This window comes from Pan troglodytes, chromosome 19, assembly GCF_028858775.2.
Source record: "Pan troglodytes isolate AG18354 chromosome 19, NHGRI_mPanTro3-v2.0_pri, whole genome shotgun sequence".
Lineage (NCBI taxonomy): Eukaryota > Metazoa > Chordata > Mammalia > Primates > Hominidae > Pan > Pan troglodytes.
In genome coordinates, this window is record NC_072417.2 from 14,787,193 (window position 1) to 14,812,947 (window position 25,755).

General features: G+C 40.8%; 1 protein-coding gene and 1 pseudogene across 5 annotated transcripts in view; both read right to left on the reverse strand.

Annotated features, from left to right (window-relative positions):
* UBE2G1 (ubiquitin conjugating enzyme E2 G1) overlaps window positions 1–25,755 on the reverse strand; it is a 95,011-nt gene continuing 69,256 nt past the window's right edge. For 3 of the 5 annotated variants that reach the window (XM_063798200.1, XM_054671069.2, XM_063798199.1), the window contains 4 exons: window positions 25,254–25,346; window positions 17,779–17,957; window positions 11,348–11,471; window positions 1–1,086 (listed from right to left, as the gene is read on the reverse strand). In XM_063798200.1, coding sequence (XP_063654270.1) covers window positions 11,385–11,471; window positions 17,779–17,957; window positions 25,254–25,346 — 359 coding nt within the window. In that variant the 3' untranslated portion in view covers window positions 1–1,086; window positions 11,348–11,384. Of the gene's footprint in view, window positions 1,087–11,347; window positions 11,472–17,778; window positions 17,958–25,253; window positions 25,352–25,755 lie in introns of all 5 variants that reach the window. The other 2 variants (XM_016931252.3, XM_009431600.5) reach the window with 1 other exon arrangement.
* Window positions 10,221–10,395, reverse strand: LOC112206214 (small nucleolar RNA U3; annotated as a pseudogene).

The window sequence follows — 25,755 nt, forward strand, 5'->3', positions numbered from 1 at the left end:
TTATTGAAAAAAAATTATATTTTGGAAGAACTCACTACATAAGGTGACAGAATTCCAAAATCAAATTACATGAAAATATACATCGCAATTTCTTTGTACAATAGGTGAGAAAAATCTGCAGTATAGAAGAATAGAGGCAGAGAAATATGAAGGACTAAGGAGAAGGGTATGAGAGGAAATAGCATTTGTAATAGCAAACCCAGAAGTTAAGTAGAAAGCCTGTAGCTGTGCATGCTTCATTTATCCAACCTTAATACCAGGCAACTAAAGAGGGAAAAGTCAGATTTGCTATTGTTTGGGGAAATTTTCAGTAAGTTGAATTAAGAACCATCTATTTTTAGTTCTCAGGGGTAATGACTGGGATCAAGAGCTCACAACGGCCAATAAATGTTATTGCTATATCCAATCCAAGAGGTGGGTGCAACTAGAATACAAAAAGGACAAAGCACCTAGTGATGACTCCTTCGAAGTCATCATTAAAAATCAAGTAATTGCTCATTAAGTATTTCAGTATTTGAACTAAATCATTTGAGAACATTCTGGCAGGTAAGAGATAAAAGCAAAGGGGAGTGTGTCAAAACAAAGAAGATACAAAAGTTTAGTAAGTGAAAAGAGTTTAATGAAGCCTCAAGGGTTTAAGGGAAATTAAATGGAAACTTTTAATCCTAATTGCTTTTCATCTGACATGCTTAAAGGAATCCTTTTAAACTGATAAGAAACAATGAATAGGAAAGAAAACCTGCTAAAATCTTTTAGAATTTACACGATTCTTATTCTACTACAAGAAAGCATTATTTGGTACAAGGTGTATTTGTGGATGTACATGAACAGTATATATATTATCCGGATCATGTTGTGCTATGTACAGGTCTTTACAATTCTTCCTGAAGGTTAAAACAGTTCATTAGAATTCAAAATGCGTAATCATCTGTAAGTTGGCACTTGTTAGGCTCTTGTCAGCATTGATAACTGGCATGTTTTATTGCAGCCCAGTTCCAGCCAGTGTTTGCCAACTTGTACAACAGAAGTCCAGCAATAGGTGGGTAGAGTGCAGGAAAAACAGTGCCATGTTTCTCAATTGGAGACCTACAACAACAAAAACAACATTATATAGTCAATTCATCAATTACAAAAGAATTAACTGTAAGTAGGTTTTATCCATATTAGATTTATTTGGCAACAAATCCTTAATTTCATTCTGAGCTCACTTTGTTTCTATCTATTATGGTAGCTCACAGCCACGTGGGTATATTTAATTTTAAATGTAAATTAATTGCCATTAAGTACAATTTACAATTTAGTTCCTGAGTCATGCTAAGCACATTTCACGTGCTCAGTAGTCACATGTGGCTAGTGACCGGCAAGCTGAACAGCACAGCTGTATCCTTATCATCACAGAACGTTCTACTGGACAGCGCTAATTTAGATCTTTCAATACTTCAAATGTCTTTCAACTTATATTAAATCTAGAATCCATAAGAGAAGATTTAAAAGATTTGGAAATTTACAAACATTTGAGGATGTTCAGAGAAACAACTTAAGATTGCCACACTTTCCAACTTGCTAAATTCTATCCAACTCACTATAGCTCCCTTCAAACCCATTTTCTCCACAAAGCCTGCCACAAATGACCCTCCATCCCAACCACAGTTTCTAAGTGTTTCGAATCTGTTGGCCTCGTATCATCCAGTTAGACTGTAAGTCAAGAACACATCTACATAAAAAGCAGCACCGCCTCATCGAGTTCTGATGTGCCAAGCAGCATGCTAAGCGCTTTACAAACTCATTTCCCGAATGCTCACAAATCATTATGAAGGAGTCTCCCCTCTAAAGCTGAGACAAGTTCACATAGCCAATAAATGGCTGAGTTTCCTGTTCAAAAAGTTAGAAAAACACTAGGTTGAAGTTTTTGTTTGTTATTTATTTGAGACAGGGTCCCACTCTGTCCCTCATGCTGGAGTGTAGTGGCATGAACATGGCTCACTGCAGCCTCTGGGCTCAAGTGATCTTCACACCTCAGCCTCCCAAGCAGCTGGGACCACAGGCACACACCACCACGCCCAGATAATTTTTAAATTTTTTTTGTAGAAACAGGGTCCTCACCACGTCACCCAGGCTGGTCTTGAACTACAGGCTCAAGCAACGCTGCCACCTCGGCCTCCCAAAGTGTTGGGATTACAGGCATGTGCTACTGCACCCAGTGGTTAAAGCTTTAAAAGTCTCATTTGACTATTAGACTTTTCAGAGTCTTTATTATATTAATATGTGCTTTGAAAGGGGGGTGGGTGGGGGCGCCAAGGACAGCAGAAAAGGAAACACCTATTAGGACTGCATCTTTAGGTCAAGTGTTCCAAAGAACTCAGAAACTCTGAATCCATTGCCATGCGCAATTTTGGGCAAAAGAAACAGCAGATGACTAAGAAATCAAGGGATATAATTTTAAATTCCTCACAGAGAAGCCAAATATACTTAAAGAGTTATGACAAAATTTTAACTCACACCAGACATGTTCAAAATTCAGCATGCCTTCTAAAGCCCAACATGAACTTATCAATTTTTTTTTTGAGACGGAGTCTTGCTCTGTCACCCAGGCTGCAGTGGTGTGATCTCGGCTCACTGCAAGCTCCGCCTCCCTGGTTCATGCCATTCTCCTGCCTCAGCCTCCCGAGTAGCTGGATCTACAGGCACCCACCACCACACCCGGCTAATTTATTGTATTTTTAGTACAGATGGGATTTCATCCTGTTAGCCAGGATGGTCTTTTTTTTTTTTTTTTTTTTTTTTTTTGAGACAGAGTCTTGCTCTGTCGCCCAGGCTGGAGTGCAGTGGCACGATCTCGGCTCACTGCAAGCTCCACCTCCCGGGTTCGCGCCATTCTCCTGCCTCAGCCTCCCGAGTAGCTGGGAATACAGGCGCCTGCCACCACGCCCGGCTAATTTTTTGTATTTTTAGTAGAGACGGGGTTTCACTGTGTTAGCCAGGATGGTCTCAATCTTCTGACCTCGTGATCTGCCCACCTCGGCCTCCCAAAGTGCTGGGATTAGAGGCGTGAGCCACCACGCCTGGCCAAATTGATCTATCTTACAATCACTCAAATGCAACCATACCAAAAGCTCTGTTGTGGGGAGAAAGAAAGCCATTTAGACAACCTCCCTACAAGATCCTGAGAGGTAGAACGACTGCTGTATGTCTTTCCAAAAGACATGTACCAATCAATGTAAATGGCCCTTAGCAAAGCATGAAATGTACTAAGTAACAAATATATCACCTTCACCAGATACACGTATGCACATACATATTTTTATTAGAAAATCAAAAGACATACACTGAAACCCAAGAGATGGCCAGGCACAGTGGCTCCTGCCTGTAGTCCCAGCACTTTGGGAGGCCAAGGTGGGAAGACTGTGAGACCAGCCTGGGCAACAGGAGACCCTTGTCTGTACAATAAATAATATAATTGGCCAGCCACGGTGGCACATGCCTGTAGTCCCAGCTACGAGAGGCTGAGGTGGGAGGACAACTTGAAGCTAGGAGTTCAAGGCTGCAGTGAGACATGAGTGTACCACTGCACTGAAGCCTGAGTGACAGTAAGAGTGAGACCTTGTCTCAAAAACGGAACAGAACAGGGCAGGGGAGGACGCCACTGCACTCCAGCCTAGGCAACAGAGCAAGACTCCCGTCTTACAAAAAACAACACTAAAATCAGGCGACCTAGCCTTTTAATAGCAAAGATCCAGTTTTAAACAGCATTACCCTTTTCAGCAGAGGAAAAAGAAAATCTATCCCTCTTCCCTTTTAATAAAAGTTATACTAAATTCTAAATAGAGACAAGGCCTCAGTACAGAAAAGGCAGGTTTTGTCATTCTTTTCTCCAGAAAGATAAATGTGAAACTGAATTAACCAGCACAACACTGCAAATAAATGGTGCTGACTTGCAACAGTCATTTACATTTTAAGCATATCCACTTTGCAGAATTTATGTTTCAATATTAATTGAAATTATATCAATTGCACCTGTCATTTGCCTCATATCTTCTCAGAATTATGCCTGCTTTTTAACCTAAAAATCTGGAGATGATTTACCTCCAAAGAACCTGAGTGTCTTATTCCATTTATTAATATTTCTAAAACTAGAGTCGTCTTTAATTTTCCATATGGCTACAAAACCTAATCTTTTAAAAAGATCTAAAAAAATATAAAACAGACCAATGTGCTCCCAAATAGAAGCCACTTTTCGATGTTAATGACAAAAATAAAAGTAATTCTTCAATCATAGGGAAGTATTTCAATGATCTTAAGTGTTTCAATGATCTTGTAAGTGAAAACAGCCAATACCAATTAAGTTTTCCCCATTACCCTTCACAAAAAAATGCTTCCAAAAGTTCCAAATCACCCTATACAGCCACCCAGTGTACTCCTGCTCCGTCACCAATCCGCTGACTTTTTCCCCCACACTGGGACCATGCTGCTCGTCTTCTTCTACCATGAGATTGGTGAGCAGCTCTAACACCAACTTCCTTTCTGAGCTCTCTGTGAGAACTCACTCTCCTAACTCTCCTGCATGTTACCAAGCCAGTCTCTGTCTCTTCCTTCTGTACCCTAATTGTGCAGTCTCCAAGTTGTCCTTGCCCTGGTAAGTACTGCTCTCTACACCAAACAGATCTTCATCTCTACTCTGGAGACTTGCAATGTCACCAGCAGCCCTACTTCTAACCTCTATCCTAACCACCTCAAATTGAGTCATGGTCTGCTTCTACTCCCACTGAAGCCCCCCCGCCCTTTTTTTTGGAGACAGAGTTACCCTCTGTCGCCCAGGCTGGAGTGCAGTGGTGCAATCTCCGCCTCCCAGGTTGAAGTGATTCTCCTGCCTCAGCCTCCCGAGTAGCTGGGATTACAGTCGCGCACCACCGTACTGGCTAATTTTTTTTTTTTTGTATTTTTAGTAGGAAGCGGTTTTGCCATGTTGGTCTCAAACTCCCACCCACCGATCTTCGCCTCCCAAAGTGCTGGGATTTCAGGCGTGAGCCACTGCCCCTGGCCTCCACTGAAGTTTTTAATGTGGTTTAACCTTACTTTGTTTTATGCTTGGTCTACCTGGCTAGGCAAACAGCTCTTTACAGGTCAGTATAGTGTATCTATCGCATTCTATGTGTTCCTTCTTTCCCCAAGAGGACAGTGCCTTTGCAAATGTGTTAGAAATAACTATAGATTCATGCCCCACATCTGCAACTAAGCAAGGCAGGCAGCCTTCTACCTTACTGTGCTGAGTTACGCAATCCATAGTACTTATTCTGGGTCAAGTTCCCTAGGAAACGGATTCTGAGGCAGAGATTTGAGGTTTGTCAGGAGGTGCTCTCAAAAACAAGAGTGAGGGATGCAAGCTTAGACAAAGGGAGAAGATGAACTAACTCAAGGCAGTTGAAACAAAGGCCTCAGTCAATACTATGTTAGAATGACCTTCCCGAGAATTCCCAAACAAGACAAAAGAGCCAGTTGACCAAGCCTTTGTACCAACCCAACTCCACCCGCCTAATCCACTAGTCACTGAATGCAGGTAAGCACCAGCGATTCCTACAGGGGAACTCAGCTGTGCTTTACAGCAGACAAGGTTCCCGAAGCTTGGGAATGACTGCCTCCCTCAAGGCAGTCTACCCACACCTGGCTCACCCTCTCTCACTTGCTGCCTCTGATGAAGCCAACTGCCATGTTGTGAATTGACTTATGGAGAGGTCTTCAGTAGACAGAACTGAGGGAGAACTCCAGCCAACAGGCAGTGAGGAGGAACTCAGTCGTGCCTGGAACCAGATGCACCCCAGTTGAGTCAACACCTTGACCACAGCCTTATGAGAGACCCGGAGTCAACCAAGCCACACCCAGATCCCATGGCCATGGAAATCATGAGATAATAAATGTTGTTTCAAGCCACTAAGTTTTAGTAATTTGTTACGTAGCAATAAAGAACCAATACAGTCCCTCTAACCTTGGTGCAGAACATGAGTCCTCCTGTCCAGTGGTATACAAAGTAGCCATGGTTCTCATCTGTGGCAAGGGGAGAATTTGTTTCCTTTTCCTCTCTATTCTTCCTACCCTACAGCTGAATTAGAACATAAGGGTACTAATAATCTCTATATAGGACGAGGTATAAACACTAACAAAATGTGAGATAAAGCCTGGGCCAAGTGGCACCCACAGTAATCCGTGCATTTTGAGAAAATATGTGTGGGTCATGGACTTGAATGTAGATAAATATGTATTTTCAAATAATCTTAAATTGATTTCACTTTCAGTTCAGCCCAGACAGACAATACATTTTTCAAGTGTTTATAGTGAGTTTTCGTTCACGTCTATGTCCTATCATGACTGAAAACACAAAAAATACTCAGAAAGTGCATGGTGACAAAGCCGTGAGAAAAGCCAGCCTTCAAGAAGAGACAGGTGAGGCTGCTGACTATTCAGTCTACAAAGCCGGCCTTGGGGAAACAGGTATCTTTTACATTTTTTTTTTTTTTTTTTGAGATGGAGTCTCACTCTCTTGGCTCACTGCCTCTGCCTCCTGCAGCCTCTGCCTCCGGGATTCAAGTGATTCTCCTGTGTCAGCCTCCCAAGTAGCTGGAATTACAGGTGCCTGCCACTACGCCCAGCTACTTTTTGTATTTTTAGTGGAGACGGGGTTTCACCATGTTGGCCAGGCTGGTCTTGAACTCCTGACCTCAAGTGATCCACCCATCTCGGCCTCCCAAAGTGCTGGGCTTACATGCATGCGCCACCGCGCCTGGCCTAAGGAAACAGGTTTCCATGGTATAAAGCCTAAATACAAAAAAATTGTGTAATGGCAATGACATTTAAAAATTAGGTGCACATCTCAATAAAAAGAAGACTGACTCATTTATTTAAGCATTTGATTGTCTACAGCAGGGGTGCCCAATCTTTTGGCTTCTCTGAACCACACTGGAAGACAAATTGTCTTGGGCCACACAAAATACACTAACACTAACCACAGCTGATGAACTTAAAAAAGAAAAAATAAAAAAAAATCTTGATGTTTTACGAAATTTTACCAATTTGTGTTGGGCTGCATTCAAAGCTGTCCTGGGATACATGTGGCCCGCAGGCTGCAGGCTGGACAAGCTAGCATACTATACTCTGAATATCAGACAGATGAGTGAAATATAGACCCATTGTTAGAACACATTAGTGATTTTGGTGTGATGTATATTTAATTCAATTTTTAAATGATTACACTTTTAGTTCAACTAATGATTGGTTTAGGTACTTACTGAGGCATTTACTTCCTAAGCAGATTTTTAAAAGATGGTGAAAATAGGAATAATTTTTAGACTGCATGGTATATCTGGTAGTAAAGGGGAGCACTTCTGGTTATAATAAGGAGATCTGAAAGCACATCTAAATTTTTTCTAGAAACCAGAGATATCAAACATGAAAACAGGATAAATGGTGGACAGACTTTAGCTTTACTTCTGAGTTAAACCTTTGCATTTGATACATTTAATCACAAAAATAAATTAAAATTAAGATAAACAAGCCAACCACTGAAAAATACAAAAGCCCATGGCCAGCCACAGTGGCTCACACCTGTCATCCCAGCACTGTGAGAGGCCAAGGCAGGTGGATCACTTGAGGTCAGGAGTTCGAGGCCAGCCTGACCAACATGGTGAAATCCCATCTCTACTAAAAAATACAAAATAAGCCAGGAGTGGTGGCACACACCTGTAATGCCAGCTACTTGGGAGGCTGAGGCAGGATAATTGCTTGAACCTGGGAGGCGGAGGTTGCAGTGAGCTGAGATCACGCCATTGCACTCCAGCCTGGGCAATGAGAGCAAAACTCCATCTCAAAAAAAAAAAAAAAAAAAAATGCCCAAAACAGATCAACACGTACTGGCTGATGTGTTGGAAATCTGATTGTAGAACATAACAGGCACTGTGTACCAGTGGTGAAAGCAAGGACTTGTCAATAAATGGTACAGTCAACAGTTACACATCAGGGGAAAGTAGGGTGAGTGAAGTTCAACCTCTACCTCATACCATACACAAAAATCAATTTCAGTGGATTCAACACAAATATGAAAAGCGAAACAAAACAGATTTTTGGTGGTTAAAAAAGAACAGGCTCTCTAGCCAAGAAACGAAAAGTAAAATCCATAAAGGAAAAGACTAATCAATTCACCTGCATTAAAATTAAGAACCTCAGGCCAGGTGCGGTGGCTCATGCCCGTAATCCCAGCACTCTGGGACGCTGAGGCAAGAGAACTGCTTGAACCCAGAAGACGGAGATTGCAGTGAGCCGAGATTGCACCACTGCAATCCAGCCCAAGCGACACAGCGAAACTCTGCCCCCCCCAAAAAAGTTTGTATATATATATATATGAACCTCAGTTTGTCCAAAGGATACCACAAAGAAAATAAAAGGACAAGTACACAAATCAACAAACTGAAAAAGTAATCTAAAAACCTGAACACGCAATTCACAGAGAAAACCTCAATGGTCAAACACATGAAACGATATGCAATTTCACTGGTAACTGGGGCAATTCATATTAAGTCCACAATATCCAGATTTAGATAGATAGACTTTTTTTTTTTTTTTGAGATGAAGTCTCACTCTGTAGCCCAGGCTAGAGTGCAGTGGCGTGATCTCGGCTCATCGCAGCCTCCGCCTCCTGGGTTCAAGTGATTCTCCTGCCTCAGCTTCCAGAGTAGCTGGGATTACAGGTGTGCACCACTGCACATGGCTAATTTTTTGTATGTCTGGTAGAGACGAGGTTTCACCATGTTGGCCAGGCTGGTCTTGAACTCCCATCATCAGGTAATCCACCTGCCTCAGCTCCCACAAGTGCTAGGATTACAAGTGTGAGCCGCGGCGCCTGGGCATTTTTTTTTTTTTTTTTTTTTTGAGATGGAGTCTCGCTCTGTTGCCCAGGCTGGAGTGCAATGATGCAATCTCAGCTCACTGCAACCTCCGCCTCCTGGGTTCAAGTGATTCTCCCATCTCAGCCTCCTGAGTAGCTGGGACTACAGGAGTGCACCACTACACCTTGGTAATTTTTATATTTTTTGGTAGAGATGGGGTTTCAGCCACATGGACCAGGCTGGTCTTGTAAGTGATCTGCCCATCTCAACCTCCCAAAATGCTGGGTTACAGGCATGAGCCACCATGCCCGGCTGGGAATCTTTTTTTTTTTTTTGGAACGGAGTTTTGTTCTTGTTGCACAGGCTGGAGTGCAGTGGTGTGATCTCGGCTCACCGCAACCTCCGCCTCCCGGGTTCAAGCGATTCTCCTGCCTCAGCCTCCTAACTGGGACAACAGGCGCACGCCACTGTGCCTGGCTAATTTTTTATATTTTTAGTAGAGATGGGGTTTTACCATATTGGCCAGGCTGGTCTTGAACTCCTGACCTTGTGATCCACCCGCCTCGGCCTCCCAAAGTGCTGGGATTACAGGTGTGAGCCACCGCACCTGGCCACAAAGGGAATCTTTATCCTTGCCAATGGGACTATGAAAAGAAGGAACACTTTAGAAAACAATTTGGCATTATCTACTCAAAATGACATACGTGTACCCTTGATTTAAGAATTCCACCCCAAGTATATACCCTAGAGAATCTCTTACAGTACATGCAAATCAGGAAACAAGGATAGCCACCCTCTATAACAGAAAGAGAACAAACACCCCTACACCAATTCAGAAAATAACTGCAATGAGAATAAGGAGTAGAGCGGTAATTTACCGAGTGTAATAGCACACAGGTGAAATGTACCTATTTGCAACACAGATCAATTTGAAGAATATTGAGCAATAAAAGTAACAGAAGAATGCATTCATTATCATTCCACATATAAACAGTTCAAAATCATGAAATACATTGTTTAAACATGCAAATTTGGTAAAATTATGAAGAAAAGCAATAGTAAACCCAGAATTAGGAATATGAGAAAGGGACAGAAGAAAGCAGTGGAGTGTAGGGGACAGAAGATAATGGTAATGTTCATTTTCTTAAAATAGGTAGATTCAAGATGTGCCATGGATTGTGATTTTTCAGACAGTGTATTTCAGTTTCTCCCTCAACCCCCACAAATCAATAGGTCTTTTACTGAGTAATTTAAATATCACGAATAGGTCTTACGAATCATCTGGCATCTTGTTTCTGTAGCTGGACAACTCTTAGACTTTATTCACCAACTTGCAGAACTATTCCTTTTTCAGAGACATAGATATTCAATAAAAATTTTCTGCTATGTTTTTAACTGTTGCAGCTTGCTGAATCAAAGCAGCTGAATTTGAAACAAGCTCAATGTTGTATCCTTTGGTGCTCTACACCTTCAGAAAACTTCTATAGTAACAAACTATAGAAATGATCCCTGAAAGGATAGTCTTCACTTCAGTTTCTATCATTTCAATATTTAATTTTAAAAGAAGAGACCAAATAACCCACATGTGAGCAATTAATCTATATTATTTCCTCTTCTAAGGTGGATGGGTGCCTTCCATCTTTGACTCCTTTCTAGACCTAACATAAAACTGTGGACAGATGTTATACAATAAAAGGGAAGTTTTTAACTACTGGCCCTATCTGTAAAGACCAAGGAGATAGAAGACCAACTTTTTGTTTGTTTTTTGTTTTTTTCTGAGATACAGTCTTGCTCTGTTGTCCAGGCTGTAGTGCCACGGTGCAATCTTGGCTCACTGCAACCTCCGTCTCCCAGGTTCAAGTGATTCTCCTCCCTCAACCTCCTGAGTAGCTGGGATTACAGGCACACGCCACCAGGCCCGGCTAATTTTTGTATTTTTAGTAGAGGGAAGGTTTCACCATGTTGTCCAGGCTAGTCTCAAACTCCTGATCTCAGGTGTTCCACCCGCCTCGGCTTCCCAAAGTGCTGGGATTACAGGCGTGAGCCACCACGCCTGGCCAGAAGACCAACCTTAAAGGAATAGGTAGATGACTAATAGTCTTGCCTATACCCTACATAATACAGTATATGAAGATACATTAGTGCCCAAGTGATCAGGATGCTAGATCAAAAAGTCAAACAAAGAAACTAAACTGAAATAACAACCTTATCATTAGAAACTTTACCACCAGTGAAAAGAAACAGACCACCAGCATACTAACCATATGAATGCAGAATATCTAGTCAAAAACAGCTGGGTGTCTTAGGAGAAAAGCAAGCAGATTATACAGTAGTTTTGAGAACGAGACTACAGGATAATACCATTAAAAAATGAAGTCAATGAAAAAATGTAATTCAAATACCCAAATCACACAATTTCCAAAAACTAATAGGATACTTACAAAAAAACAAAAGTATGATATTTAAAATAAACTTACCCTGAAATAAGTGAAGTTACTAGCTGCTAAATAAATGTCACTCAAAAGCAGTCTCTTGGCTTTTTCTTACACAGCGGGCAACTTTTCTTTTAAATTCTCCATTTCTATCTTCCCTCCATTCTTTCTGTAGATTAAAAAAGCAGTATCAAGTGATTTCATGCAAACTCCCCTTTATAATCTCAAATATTTATTTTAATTTTGAATGTAATCCCTTGGTGATTTGTACACTTCAGAAACATTATAGAGTTGATAAGGTAGAAAGCAGTTAGACATACTTTTTCAAGACACTACCAGGATATACAGGCAGAACTCTCCTATGCAAATTACCTCTACATTAAAAATTATCTTTAAAAAAGAAAAAGGTCACAAAAGAACATTTACAGTTTTGTATTACACTGAAATAGAAAGCTAAAATATACCAATAAGACATTCAGGCCAGGGGCCGTGGCGCACGTCCATAATCCCAGCAAGCTGGGAGGCCGAGGTGGGCGGATCACGAGGTCGGGAGTTTGAGACCAGCCTGACCAATATGGTGAGAGTAAAAGTACAAAAATTAGCCAGGCGTGGTGGCACATGCCTGTAATCCCAGCTACTCAGGAGGCTGAGGCAGGAAAATCGCTTGAACTGGGGAAGTGGAGCTTGCTGTGACCTGAGATGGTGCCACTGCTCTGCAGCCTGGACGACAGAGCGAGACTCCATCTCAAAAAAAGACATTCAGTTGGTAATCTGAAGGATTACCAACTCTCCCTATTGGAAACAACCAGAAAATAAACATAAAAGTGTCTGCAACATAAGGTAGATAGGTGGGATGCATCATATTGAGATGATACTAAGTACCATTTCTACTGTAGAGGAAAATATATGACAATTATCACTGTCACTGCCTGACATACAAAAATGGAACAGAACAGTGGGGTAATGAAGGGAGGGGAGGGAAAGGGAAGAGAAGGAGAGAGAGGAGTTGGAGGAGAGGGGAAACAAAGGGAAAAGGGTCTATTAAACAGAGGCCTAAAGAAGCTAAAATTTGGAAATGGCAAATCTGAGAAGAGCCTGAATAAAAAGTGGGGCTGAGGCCATGCACAGTGGCTCACGCCTATAATCTCAGCACTTTGGGAGGCCGAGGCAGGACCTCAGGATCACCTGAGGTCAGGACTTCAAGACCAGCCTGGCCAACATGATGAAACCCCATCTCAACTAAAAGATACAAAAATTAGTTGGACGTGGTGGTGCACGCCTGTAGTCCCAGCTACTTGGGAAGCTGAGGTGGAAGAATCACTTGAACCTGAGAGGCAGACGTTGCAGTGAGCCAATATCGTGACACTGCACTCCAGCCTGAGCGACAGAGCGAGACTCCGTCTCTAAAAAAAAAAAAAAAAAAAAAAGAGGGCCTGAAAATAGAGATTAATTGAAAGTCTGTATACTCAACATTTTCCCTCACCTATATCCAAAATTTTAACTTTCCCAAAATAATAATATATAAACTTTATATAAATATACTGAAGAATACTATAATTAGAACCGCTAGGCTGGGTGTGGTGGCTCACATCTGTAATCTCAGCACTTTGGGAGGCAGAGGCAGGTGGATCACCTGAGGTCAAGAGTTTAAGACCAGACTGGCCAACATGGTGAAACCCCATCTCTACTAAAAATACAAAAAATTTAGCCAGGCATGGTGGCACGTGCCTATAATCCCTGTTACTCAAGAGGCTGAGGTGAGAGAATCGCTTGAACTCGGGAGGCAAAGGTTGCAGTGAGCCGAGATCATGCCACTGCATTCCAGCCTGGGCGACAGAGTGAGAATCTGTCTCAAAAAAAAAAAAACCAAAAAATAAATAAAAGAACTGCTAGTGTGGGTATTGGTGCCAAAAACAATTACTCCTTCATTTTGGAATTTAAATGACCCCTCTTCCTCCAACCCTTACCCTTACCTTCAGTTTAGTAGCTTTGTCATCCAAATAGCCATATAGCTTTGAGTGACATAAATACCATTTGTTTTTTTCCCCCCGAGACTGTCATTTCTTTTTCTTTTTTTTCTTTTTCTTTTCTTTTTTTTTTTTTTTGGAGATAGGGTCTCACTCTGTTGCCTGGGCTGAAGTGCAGTGGTGATCATAGCTCACTGCAGGCTTGAACACCTGGGCTCATGCAATCAATTCCCCACCTCAGCCTCCGAAGCGTCTAGGACAACAAGTGCACATCACCACACCCAGCTGATTTTTGTATTTTTTGTAGATGGGGTTTTACCATGTCACCTAGGCTGGTCTCAAACTCCTAGCCTTAAGTAACTCACGTGCCTCGGCCTCCCAAAGTGCTGGGATTACAGGCGTAAGCCACCATGCCCAGCCTCAAAATAATTTAAAACGAAAATTTCCCAGGGCTGGTATCTTTAAAATTAAAGCAAATTTTAATTTGGCAAATTAAAAAGAGTTCACACAACTCTGTGAAATTTCCAAAGACCAATCATAAAGAAAAGAACCTAAGTACAATGGGGAAAAAAAGAAAAGGAAAAAAGAACAAGTCACCTAAAAATGGAAAAGAATCAGCCTAGTATCAATTTTCGCATCAGCAATAAAAAATAGTAAAATATAAATTCTATATAAATTTGATTTTCTCCCTATAATATTAGAAACAAAGTATCAATCAAGTATAAGGGAAAAATAAAAGCACCTTACATCATAAATAGACTAAGGATTTAATTGCCACATACCCTAAAACATTACTCTAGGATGAAGGAGGAAATCAACCAAGAAGAAAAAGAAGAAATGGGATCCATGAAACAAAAGATTCAATTGAGAAGAGCAGTGAAGGGGTAATCTGAGCAAATCAACTAAGCCCCAGGCTGAGAGAGTCAATCAAATCTGGGGCCAAAGCGGCCGGGCGAGGTGGCTCATGCCTGTAATCCCAGCACTTTGGGAGGCCGAGGCAGGTGGATCTAGACATCAAGAAATCAAGACTATCCTGGCCAACATGGTGAAACCCCATCTCTACTAAAAATACAAAAAAAATAGCTGGGCATGGTGGCACGCACCTGTAGTTCCAACTATTCAGGAGGCTGAGGCAGAAGGATCGCTTGAACTTGGGAGGTGGAGGTTGCAGTGAGCTGAGATTGCACCACTGCACTCCAGCCTGGCGACAGAGCGAGACTACATCTTTAAAAAAAAAAAAAATTGGAGCCAAAGAATAAAGGGACCCAGGAGAGAAGTGGCTAAGAAAAATGCGGGTTTCCTGGAATAGGTACTGCAGACTGAGAGGTCAGAAAATCAACACTATGAAAATATGATCAAAGGTGTAGTATGAGAGAAGAAAAAGCAAGTAAGAACAGTAAACTGGGCCGGGTGGCTCACACCTGTAATCCCAACACTTTGGGAAGCCGAGGTGGGTGGATCACCTGAGGTCAGGAGTTTGAGACCAGCCTGGCCAACATGGCAAAACCCTGTCTCTACTAAAAATACAAAAATTAGCCAGGCGTGGTGGCGGATGCCTGTAATCCCAGCTACTCGGGAGGCTGAGGCAGGAGAATCACTTGAACCCGGGAGGTGGAGGTTGCAGTGAGCTGAGATTGTGCCACTGCACCCCAGCCTGAGTAACAGAGTGAGACTCTGTCTCAAAAAAAAAAAAAAAAAAAGAATGGTAAACTGTTTATAAGTCATGGTTTTTGGTTTTAATATGAGACAACTAACTAGTTAAATCAGAAGGAAGAACCAGTGGGATTCAAGAAAAAAAAGGAATAGATTTTGCACAATTTGTGGTATTTGGACTAGAACTCATATTTGCATATTTCAACCTCACATTAAGGCCTATTTCAACACTTAGGAAAATGTTTAGCATCAAGAGAATGACTTTACTCTGGCAGTACATTTGGCTCTTTTTAGATTAAGCTATTTTGAAGGGTTAATAAAGTAATTTTTGCATATTCATGGTCTTGGTTATTGGCTATTAATTTACTCTTCTTTAAGATAAAAGGGCCAGGTGCAGTAGCTCATGCCTGTAATCCCAGCACCTCAGGAGGCCAAGGCGGGCAGATCATTTGAGGTCAGGAGTTTGAGACCAGCCTGGCCAACATGGTGAAACCCCATCTCTACTAAAAACACACAAAAAAATTGCTGGGCGTGGTTCTGCACGTCTGTAATACCAGCTACTTGGGAGGCTAAGGCAGGAGAATCGATTGAACACAGAGGGCAGAGGTTGTGGTTGCAGTGAGGTGAGATCACGCCACTGCACTCTAGCCTGGGCATCAGAGCAAGACTGTCTCAAAAATAAATAAATACATACATAAAATAAAAAGGGCAACTTGTCAGCTCTGATTTTTTTTTTTTTTAGATGGAGTCTCGCACTGTTACCCTGGCTGGAGTGCAGTGGCGCAATCTGGGCTCACTGCAAGCACTGCCTCCCAGGTTCAAGCAATTCTCTGTGCCTCAGTCTCCCAAGTAGCTGGGATTACAGGCGCCTGCCACCATGCCTGGCTAATTTTTTTGTATTTTTAGTTAAGACAGGGTTTCACTATGGCCAGGCTGGTCTCGAACTCCTGACCTTGTGATCTGCCCGCCTCGGCCTCCCAAACGGCTGGGATTACAGGTGTGAGCCACCACGCCTGGCCAACTCTGATCTTATTATTAAAATTGCTGACAGTTGAGCATGAACCACATAAACATTCATCAGGTCTCTCTCAAAATGATTTCCTAGGATTTCTTTTAATGCAGCTATCACCCCTTCTCCCTTATCATGTCTTACATTGTTTAGACTAATACTTGATTAAATAGATAGTTTTCTGCCAGTTTTTAGTTCAATTCTATTATTAATTTCAGTCATAGCTTTCAAAGGGAGTTATCTATAGTGTCTCAGTCTGTATATAAGATTCCACCCAAGTTGTTATTAACCTAAGAAAAAAGGTAAATTTTATGCCCTGGCTTTGGTATATAGTACTAACAAAGGTTCTAAGAATAAGAAAAAAAGGCTTTTCAAAGAAGGAGAGAAGGCTAAGGAACTAGGAACTATTCTAGATTCAAGCCAACTAATAAAACTTGAATACAAATAAAACAGAGGTTCCTAGACTAGCCTCTGGATTTAAAAAGAAAAAAAAACTGCAGGATAGGGGCGTGGCAGCTATAAAGAATACTGGACAATCCAATCCAATGTGAATATAGATTATATATGTATAAACAATAATAGTACTACATTAACGACAGACTTGTACTGTGTATATGGAAAGACAGCCTTGTTCTTAGGGAACAGATCCTGAAACATTTTGGGGTGAAGGGTTATGGTATCTATAAACTACTCTCAAACTGTTTAGGAAAAAAAGTTGCAAAATTTCTACAACTGGTGAACCTAGGTGAAAGGTATGCTGGTGTTCATTTAACTAATACATTTTTTTCTATAGATGTGAAACTTTTGAAAATTGAAAACTTGGGGATAATAATATGAACTTCAGACCAGGCATTAAATTGTCTTAGGTATGACAATCGCTTTTGTTTTTAGAGTCCAGATCTCGGCTCACCGCAACCTCCGCCTCCCAGGTTGAAGTGATTCTCTTGCCTCAGCCTCCCGAGTAGCTGGGACTATAGGCGCCCGCCACCACGCCCGGCTAATTTTTCGTATTTTTAATGGAGACGGGGTTTCACCGTGTTATAACGCCAGGATGGTCTCAATCTCCTGACCTCGTGATCCACCCGCCTAGGCCTCCCACAGTGCTGGGATTACAGTTGTGAGCCACCGTGCCCAGCCCCGATTCCTTACTTTTTATCTTTTGTGTTAACTACGTAGGACTTTGCTCTGTGGTTAAAATGAGGCTTACAAAAAAATTTCACAGTTACGACAAGCCATTTTAAGCTGATAAAAATCTGATTGCATTGAAAAACTACACTTCTGCTCTGCCCATCCCACCCCCAATTCTAAATTTGGTGTCACAGTTTACATCCTAATAACGACGTATAGTATTCTTGAAAACTGCTGAGAGGAGAATTTAAGTGTTCTCACAATAAAATTAGTAAGTATGTGAGGTAATGCATATGTTAATTAGCTCAAATTAGCCATTCCACAACATATCCATATTTCAAAACAACATGTTGTATACAATAAATATGCACCTTTGGTCAGGCATGGTGGCTAACACATGTAATCGGAACAATTTGGGAAGCCAAGGCTGGAGGACCACTTGGGCCCAGGAGTTTGAGGTTGCAGTGACCTACGATTGTGCCACTGCACTCCAGCCTAGGTGACAGACAGACCCTGCCTCAAAAAAATAAAATAAATACGTAAATAAATATATTTATTTTGTCAAAAATAAGAACTATGGAAAGAGATACACACACACACACACACACACACACACACATACATGCATACATTCATGCATACTTACATACATACTAACTATAGTTCAGGTTTTATTACAAGGGAAAGTGAAGGGAAGGGAAGACATGTGACCACCTTACCGCAGCATCAACATTAGCAGGTGAGTCTCCATTAGGGTCTGCCAGCATAGAAATGACACTAATCATGATGGTTTCCACAGTGTGGATAGGGAGCCAGCGTTCCTCTGGCTTTTCATAACCATACTTATCTTCCCCAGGCTCATGAAGAATAGAAATGCACACATCACCATTTTTATCAACTGCAAAATTCAAGAAGAGGCTTGTTTCATATATTACTAATTTGGTTATACATGAAATATCAATTACAAATGTGATCCTGATTCACACAGTACCTTTATCAAACATGACACATACGCAGAAGTTAATGTCCAAAATGCAATGTGTTGACTTTTTAAGAAGACTATAGTATAGATTGTACTACATACACAGGATCCATCTGACAAACCCAATAGGAATACAAGCTATCTTTTTCATTTATGTAAAACATGAAGATATCTAGCACGTAGATGGTGCCTAACATTTACATGTCTTAAGTATAATATAATAAATGAATAAATAGCAACTATTGGATGTGTTCTTCATTTGCAGAAAGCATATTTTTCCAAAAACTAGCAACTGAGTTTCTATGTAATGGCCTCCTAGTTTCCCCACTAACTTACTGACTTAAATTGGTAATAGTCAAAGGCCCAGAGACTTTTCCTGAGAAATATATTTTTACAATCATATAAAGGCAAAATTGTATTTTCTGAGAAAGGAGTATATTCAAATTCACAAAACAAACATGCCATACTGCCAATGAAAACTCATCAACATATACGACACTCATGAGGCCTCCTTTCTATAAACACATTTAATAAGAAAACATACTTATTTTTAGGAGATAGGTATTGACATAACTGTTTAAGCAGTTTAGCAAAAAGTAAAATATTACTTATTCATTAAAAAAAGGTCCTAATCCACTAATTCATTTATACATCATATAAATAATCCCTATTGTGAAACTAATCTTTTATGGTAACATTTACCCACCGTAAATTTTTTTAAAATTCATACTTTGAGGAAGAAATTTTAGAAAGGAATTTGAGTAGTGACAATGTTTATGTATATTTCATTCCTAACTTATCCTATATAGTCTAACAAATTTGTGAATAAATATAATGCTAAATCTTATTTTTCATTTCATAACATCAGTATTTCTGCTGTTATGAACTCTGGGTAAATCAGAATCAAAGTTTGTATCTACCAATCAATATCACTGCTCTCTTAATTCAACAAATTCTTATTTTTTGGTGTTGTCTGTTGTTGCTGTTTTGGTTTTTTGAGACAGGGTCTCACTTTGTCACCCAGGCTGGGGTGTAGTGGTATGATCACAGCTCTATGCAGCCTTGACCTCCCAGGCTCAAACGATCCTCCTGCCTCAGCCCTCCAAGTAGCTGGGACCATGGGCACATGGCATGATGCCTGGCTAACCTGACTTTTTTTTTTTTTTTGGTAGAGATGGGGGGTCTCACTATGTTGCCCAGGCTGGACTCAAACTCCTGGGCTCTAGCGATCCTCCCACCTCAGCCTCCCAAGTAGTTGGGACCATAGGCACATGGCACCATTCCTGGCTTTTTTTTTTTTTGGTAGAGATATAGTCTTACTATATTGCCCAGGCTGGTCCCAAACTGGGATTACAGGAAACAGCCCCTGCGCTGGCCGACAAATACTTTTTCAATGCCTACTGCATGCCAGGCACACATCTGACAGAGAAGTACGGCAGTGAATATATGACAGGCAAGGCCCGTGCCTTCAATGTTTTATGTATGAGTTTTTCTATAATTAAGGTTCCTCTTCCCAACCCATCCCTATCTGCTAGTAAAATCTATTTACTAAAATAGAATCAGGGCCAGAATAACATCGAGGGCCGGGCGTGGTGGCTCACGCCTGTAATCCCAACAGTTTGGGAGGCCGAGGAGGCCAGATCACCTGCGGTCAGGAGTTTGAGGCCAGCCTGGCCAACATGGAGAAATCCCATCTCTACTAAAAATACAAAATTAGCTGGTTGTTGTGGCACATGCCTGTAATCCCAGCTACTTGGGAGGCTGGGGCAGGAGAATTGCTTGAAGCCGGGAGGCAGAGGTTGCCATGAGCCAACATCACACCACTGCAGTCTAGCCTGGGCAACGGGTGAAACTCCATCTCAAAAAAAAAAAAAAAAAAAAAAAGGAATAACATCAAAACTTGTAACACTACAAAATTCAGCATAAAAATTTCACAGAGTATTACTATTTTACAATGTTTTCTGTACTTACTGTGTAATAAGGATTTTTTCCAAGTCATTTTTCTTTAAAAACATGCTATTAAATATGTGTACAGAATTCTACCACCACTATATAAGATCCATTTTCCTTTTTAAAAAAAATCAAGTTATCACTAATCCAGGATCTTTACATTTTTAACCTCATGTCATTTTAAACATACCATTTATTTTAGAATGAGAAGATTTTTAGGCTTAATACCTATTATCAAACCATATTTTAAAAGATTGTATCAATTTATACTGCCATCAGCAATCTGAGATGGCCATTTCATTGCCTCCTCAGGATGAACATTTTCCTTTATTGATGCTGTTTAAATTTCATACATAACATCTGGTTTAATTCACTTTTCTAAATGCTTTTGGGGTGACAACTTTCCATGGATATAACCTGTATGTCCTTCCTCTTTTGTGAAATGTCTGTTCTTATCCTTTAGCCAGTTATGTACTTAATGTTTACTTTCCTCTTGCCACAGTGTTTCTTAGTTTTCCCCATATAATTTTTGCTTGTTACTTTTTTCTTTCATTTCAGTGTTCATTAGAGATGAAACTAACCTACCTGGGCCGGGCACAGTGGCTCGGCCCACTGTAATGTATGGCTGGCCTGTAATCCCAGCACTTTGGGAGGCTGAGGCGGGCGGATCACCTGAGGTCGAGACCAGCCTGGCCAACATGGTGAACCCATCTCTAATAAAAATACAAGAATTAGCCAGGCTTGGTGGCACGCACCTGTAATCCCAGCTACTCGGGAGGCTGAGGCAGGTGAATTGCTTGAACCTGGGAGGCGGAGGTTGCAGTGAGCCACTGCACTCCAGCCTGGGCGACAGAGTGAGACTCTGTCTCAAAAAAAAAAAAAAAAAAACCCAAACCAAACCAAACAAACAAAACTAAGCTGCCTAAACAATGCATATACTTCTAGCTACCTCCTTTTTCTTGAGGCCATGCACCTAAAATTCTGAAAAACTGATTTACCCTCATCTTCTCTATTTACTCACTACTCAGGTATTCCTTTATTCTCCTAGAAACTGGCTTCTCCCTAGCAGGATGCTACAACTGTGTCCACAAGTGGTCTGGATAGCATATTTATTCTCCTGGGTACTTTCAGCTACCTGAAGTCACCCCTCTGGGCCAAGACAACTAATACTACGACAACACTTTGCTGGATACATTTTCCTCCCCTGGCATCTGTGATACTCTTGTTTTCCCCTGGTTCCTGAACATTCTCTCAGTCACTTTCTAGTTTTCATTTTCCTTAATTTGACTTTTGATGTTATCCTAATCTCCAACATTAACTATATTTCCCGTAGGAAAACTAACCCATTCATTATCATGTTATCTATCATCCTGATACAGTAACTTCCAAGGCCCTTAAGCTCATTGCTGAACCCTGGACTGGTTTAACTAATTATCTAACTGGGTGTAGCAAGTATACCTCAAGAAAAGCTGAATATATGTAAGGTCAGTCACATAAAACTATTCCCCTATAATAATTTTATAACATCTCTATAACTCACCTACTATACAATTCACCTATTTGAAAAGCACGATTTAATGGTTTCTGTCTAGTATGTCTACGGAGTTGTACAATCAATACCACAATCAATTTTAGAGTATTTTTTCACCCTACAATGAAACGCAGTACCAGTTAGCAACCATTCCTCAATTCCCCCACCTCCCCTCCAGCAGTAGGGAACCACTAACCTACTTTCGGTCTCTATGGATTTGTCTATTCTTGACATTTCATATAAAGGGAATCGTACACTATGTCACCTTTTACGACTGACTTTGTTCACTTAATATAATGTTTCCAAGGTTCATCTATGTTGTAGCAAGTATCACTACTTCATTTCTTTCTTTTCTTTAGAAAACAATATCATGTAATTCATTTCTTTTTATTGCCAAATACTATTCCGTTATATGGGTCCACATTTTGTTTTTCTATTTATCAGCTGATAGACATTTGGGCTGTTTCTACTTTTTGGCTGTTATGAATAATAAATGCTGCTGTGAACACTCGTGTTCGAGTTTTTCTGGACATGTGTTTCAGTTTTCTTGGTTAGGTTCCTAGGATGGAAGTGCAGGGTCCTATGGTAACTATGCTTAACCTTTTGAGGACTGCCAGGCTCTTCTCCAAACACCCGCACCATTTACCTTCTTGCCAGTAGTGCATGGGAGTTCTAATTTCTCTACTTCCTCATTGACATTTGTTATTATCTTTTTGATTATAGGAATCCTAGTGGGTAAAAAGTGGTATTTCATTATGATTTTCACTCTATAATTATTTTTGTAAATGGCCAGTCAATCCTAAACTCTTACTTCTCCTTTACCATCCACCTCTGGCAGTCAAGTCAAAGAAACTAAATTACCCTTCCTGCAACACTATTCTTAGTTCAAGTTTTTATTGTTTTTTACTCAAATTATTGCTAAAATGCTCTACCTCCCTGCTATCTCTCTGACTTCCCCTTCCAATCTTCTATGAGTGTAATCTTTCAAGAAGGAAAATATAAGAGAAACCTATTACATAGCTTCTTTATTTTTTGTCATTTTCTCTTTTTGTCATGACAATATGTACAGCTTTAAATGTCATGAATTAAACGAGTCCTCACAGCCTAAAGAATGAAGTTCAAGCCAAGCATCATCTTCATTCAAAATTCCATCTAAGACCAGGCGCGTGGCTCACGCCTATAATCCCAGCACTTTGGGAGGCTGAGGCAGACAGATCACATGAGGTCAGGAGTTCAAGACCAGCCTGTCCAACATGGTGAAACCCCGACTCTACTAAAAATACAAAAATTAGCCAGGCGTGGTAGTGGACACCTGTAATCCCAGCTACTCAGGAGGCTGAGGCAGGAGAATCGCTTGAACCCAGGAGGCAGAGGTTGCAGTGAGCCAAGATTGTCCCACTGCATTCCAGCCTGGGCGAGACAGTGAGACTCCATCTCAAAAAAAAAAAGAAAGAAAGAAACGAAAAGAAAAGAAAAAAAAAGTCTCTTCAACCTTAAAACAAAACACAACACCATTTTATCAGTTGTCCTCTTAAACTACCTAGGTGATTGCTCTCTTTCTTTTTACCAGAAGGGAAGTCTCCCATGTATTTGCTTACATGTATGTTTTCATTTAATTTTCACAGATAGAAAACATAGGCCTGGCGTGGTAGCTCATGCCTGTAATCCCAGTACTTTGGGAGGACAAAGTGGGCAGATCACTTGTGCCCAGGAGTTCAGGACCTGCCTGGCCAACAACATGGTGAAACCCCGTCTTTACAAAAAAAAAAAAACAAAAATTAGCTGGGTGTGGTGGCGTGTCCCTGTCATCCCAGCTACTTGGGAGGATCACTTGAGCCCAGGAGGTCAAGGCTGCAGTGAGCTGTGATCATGCCATTGCACTGCAGCCTGGGTGGCAGAGTGAGACCCTGTCTTAGAAAAAAAGGACGGAATGGGAGAAACGGAAGTGAGGGAGGGAGGGAGCGAGAGAGGGAGGGAAGGGGAAAAGGAGGGGCAGAGTGGGGGAAGGAGAGACGGAGGGAGGGAGGAAGGCAAGCTAGCTAGCTTAAGGCTCCAACAGGGTTTGCCTAGAGTTACACAGCTAGTCTGTGGTGAAGCCAACATTCAGAATCTGTTACATCTTCGAAATAGGTGCAAAACGATTGCCTATTATAATCAAGTAAGGCAAGTGAAGGTAGAAGAAACTGTCGAAAGCCTAGGAAGAGATAAAAGAAAAGCCAAAGCACAAGAGGCAAGTGTCACCCATTCATGCATGCCCGCATCATGCAGGAATACGGTTAATGCATTCTGCCATCAACTGTTAGAGATATTTTCCTCTTCTTACTGGTAGGAAAAATAACTATCTTTTACGATCACTGCTGCCTTAGATGCAATAAAATATGCTAAGTCCCTTGGCTCCCAGTAGTTTTCCATTTGCCAGTTCCAGTCTCTCATAATGCCCATCTGTTTTTCAAGCCTTGGCTTCTATTACATATTCCATATCCTTCCGATAAATCCTTGTTTAACTTCATTCAATCATTCATTCCTGTCTCACTGATTCCAGCTTATACTAATCTATATGTTTCTATTCCCTGCACCCAGAAGTCTTGATGATGCGAAGCCAAATGCAAATTAGTATAATAGCCTAAAGAGACAACTCTGATTACATAGTCAAAATAATTAGAAAATAAATCTCTGCAAGTTCTATCATACAAAACAAAGCCAAAAGTTCAGAGAGACTGTTTTATAAATATAGCTTATCTGGCCTAAACTTTGGGGATTTTATTTTACTTTATAGAGAATTTTTTTTTTTAATTTTTAAATAAGACGTAGTTATTGGGGGCTTATATACAGGGGAGAGAGTCCAGTGGCAGCTGGCTAGGCAGGAGAACTGCCACCGTGTGGATTTGAAGTGGTAGCTCTTCTTTAAGTAAAAAAAAGTCAATGTCATCGCTACATGCACAGCCATACTAGATGCTTTCCAGGCTTAAAAAATGTAATATGTTGTTTCATATGACACTGCCAGTAATCTTACACCTACGAATATACATAGAAGAGTTGTCCATGGTATAAAAATAATATGAAAAACTATAAGTTACAGAACCAGGTTTCATAATTTCTGTGTTCTTTGTAATAGCCAGTGAATCATCTAATACCTTGATAATTATCCCCTCAATTATAGGAGTTCTATTGATGTTAATCCCTCAGTAACCACGCCCTCTGGTTTAAAACACGAGTCTCAAACCAAACTGAAAACTAAGTAAATAAATAAAAAATAACTTTTTCCATATGATCTCTGTTTCTCCTTCTCTGTTTTGGGACACAGTCTCACTCTGCTGCCCAGGTTGGAGTGCAGTGGTGTGATCTTGGCTCACTGCAACCTGCACCTCCCGGGTTCAAGCGATTCTTGTGCCTCAGCCTCCCAAGTAGCTGGGATTACAGGTATGTGCCACCATGCCTAACTAATTTTTGTATTTTGAGTAGAGACGGGGTTTCACCACGTTTGCCAGGCTGGTCTCCAACTCTTGACCTCAAGTGATCCACCTGCCTGGCCTGCTGGGATTACAGGTGTGAGCCACTGCGCCTGGCCTCTCCTCCTTTTAAAGGTTTTAGTACACAGCCATGTGCATAATGAACAGTACAAAAATGCCAAAGCAATTTCACTGAGAAACAGATCTTTCTTATTGACCTTGAACACTTCAATAACAGGCCATCAAATCTGCAAATGTAAAAGTAAAACTAGATAAACTTACCATTTGGGTGCCAGATTTCTGTAATGAATTTCATTTTAGGAGGTCGGAGGGGATAATCTTTTGGGAAAGTAAGATGAGCCTTAAAAACACCACCTTCACTGGAAAAAAGAACAAAAAGAAGTTCTTGCCTATAAGTTCCTGCTTTTAAGTATAGAAGTGTTAAAACAAATATAAAACAAGGGTGCTAGCACTAACATCAAAAATGAAGTAAACAAATAATCTGGATTCCCACAGGCAGTTACTTTCTCAAATAAGTAGTTTAATAAACTGTCATAGCTATCACATTAATTAAACTTTCAAGAGAGCTAGTAAAATGAAATCATCTGCTAAAAAGACATTCACACCAGATCAGATCAGATCATATTACTGCTATGCTACAAACCCTTCCATCACTTCCCAGTGCACTTAAAACAAAATTCAGAAGGTTTAACATCACCAATTTCTCTATGTTGATTTGAAACTAGCCAGTCTTCTTTCTGTTCCTCAAACACATCAAACCCTT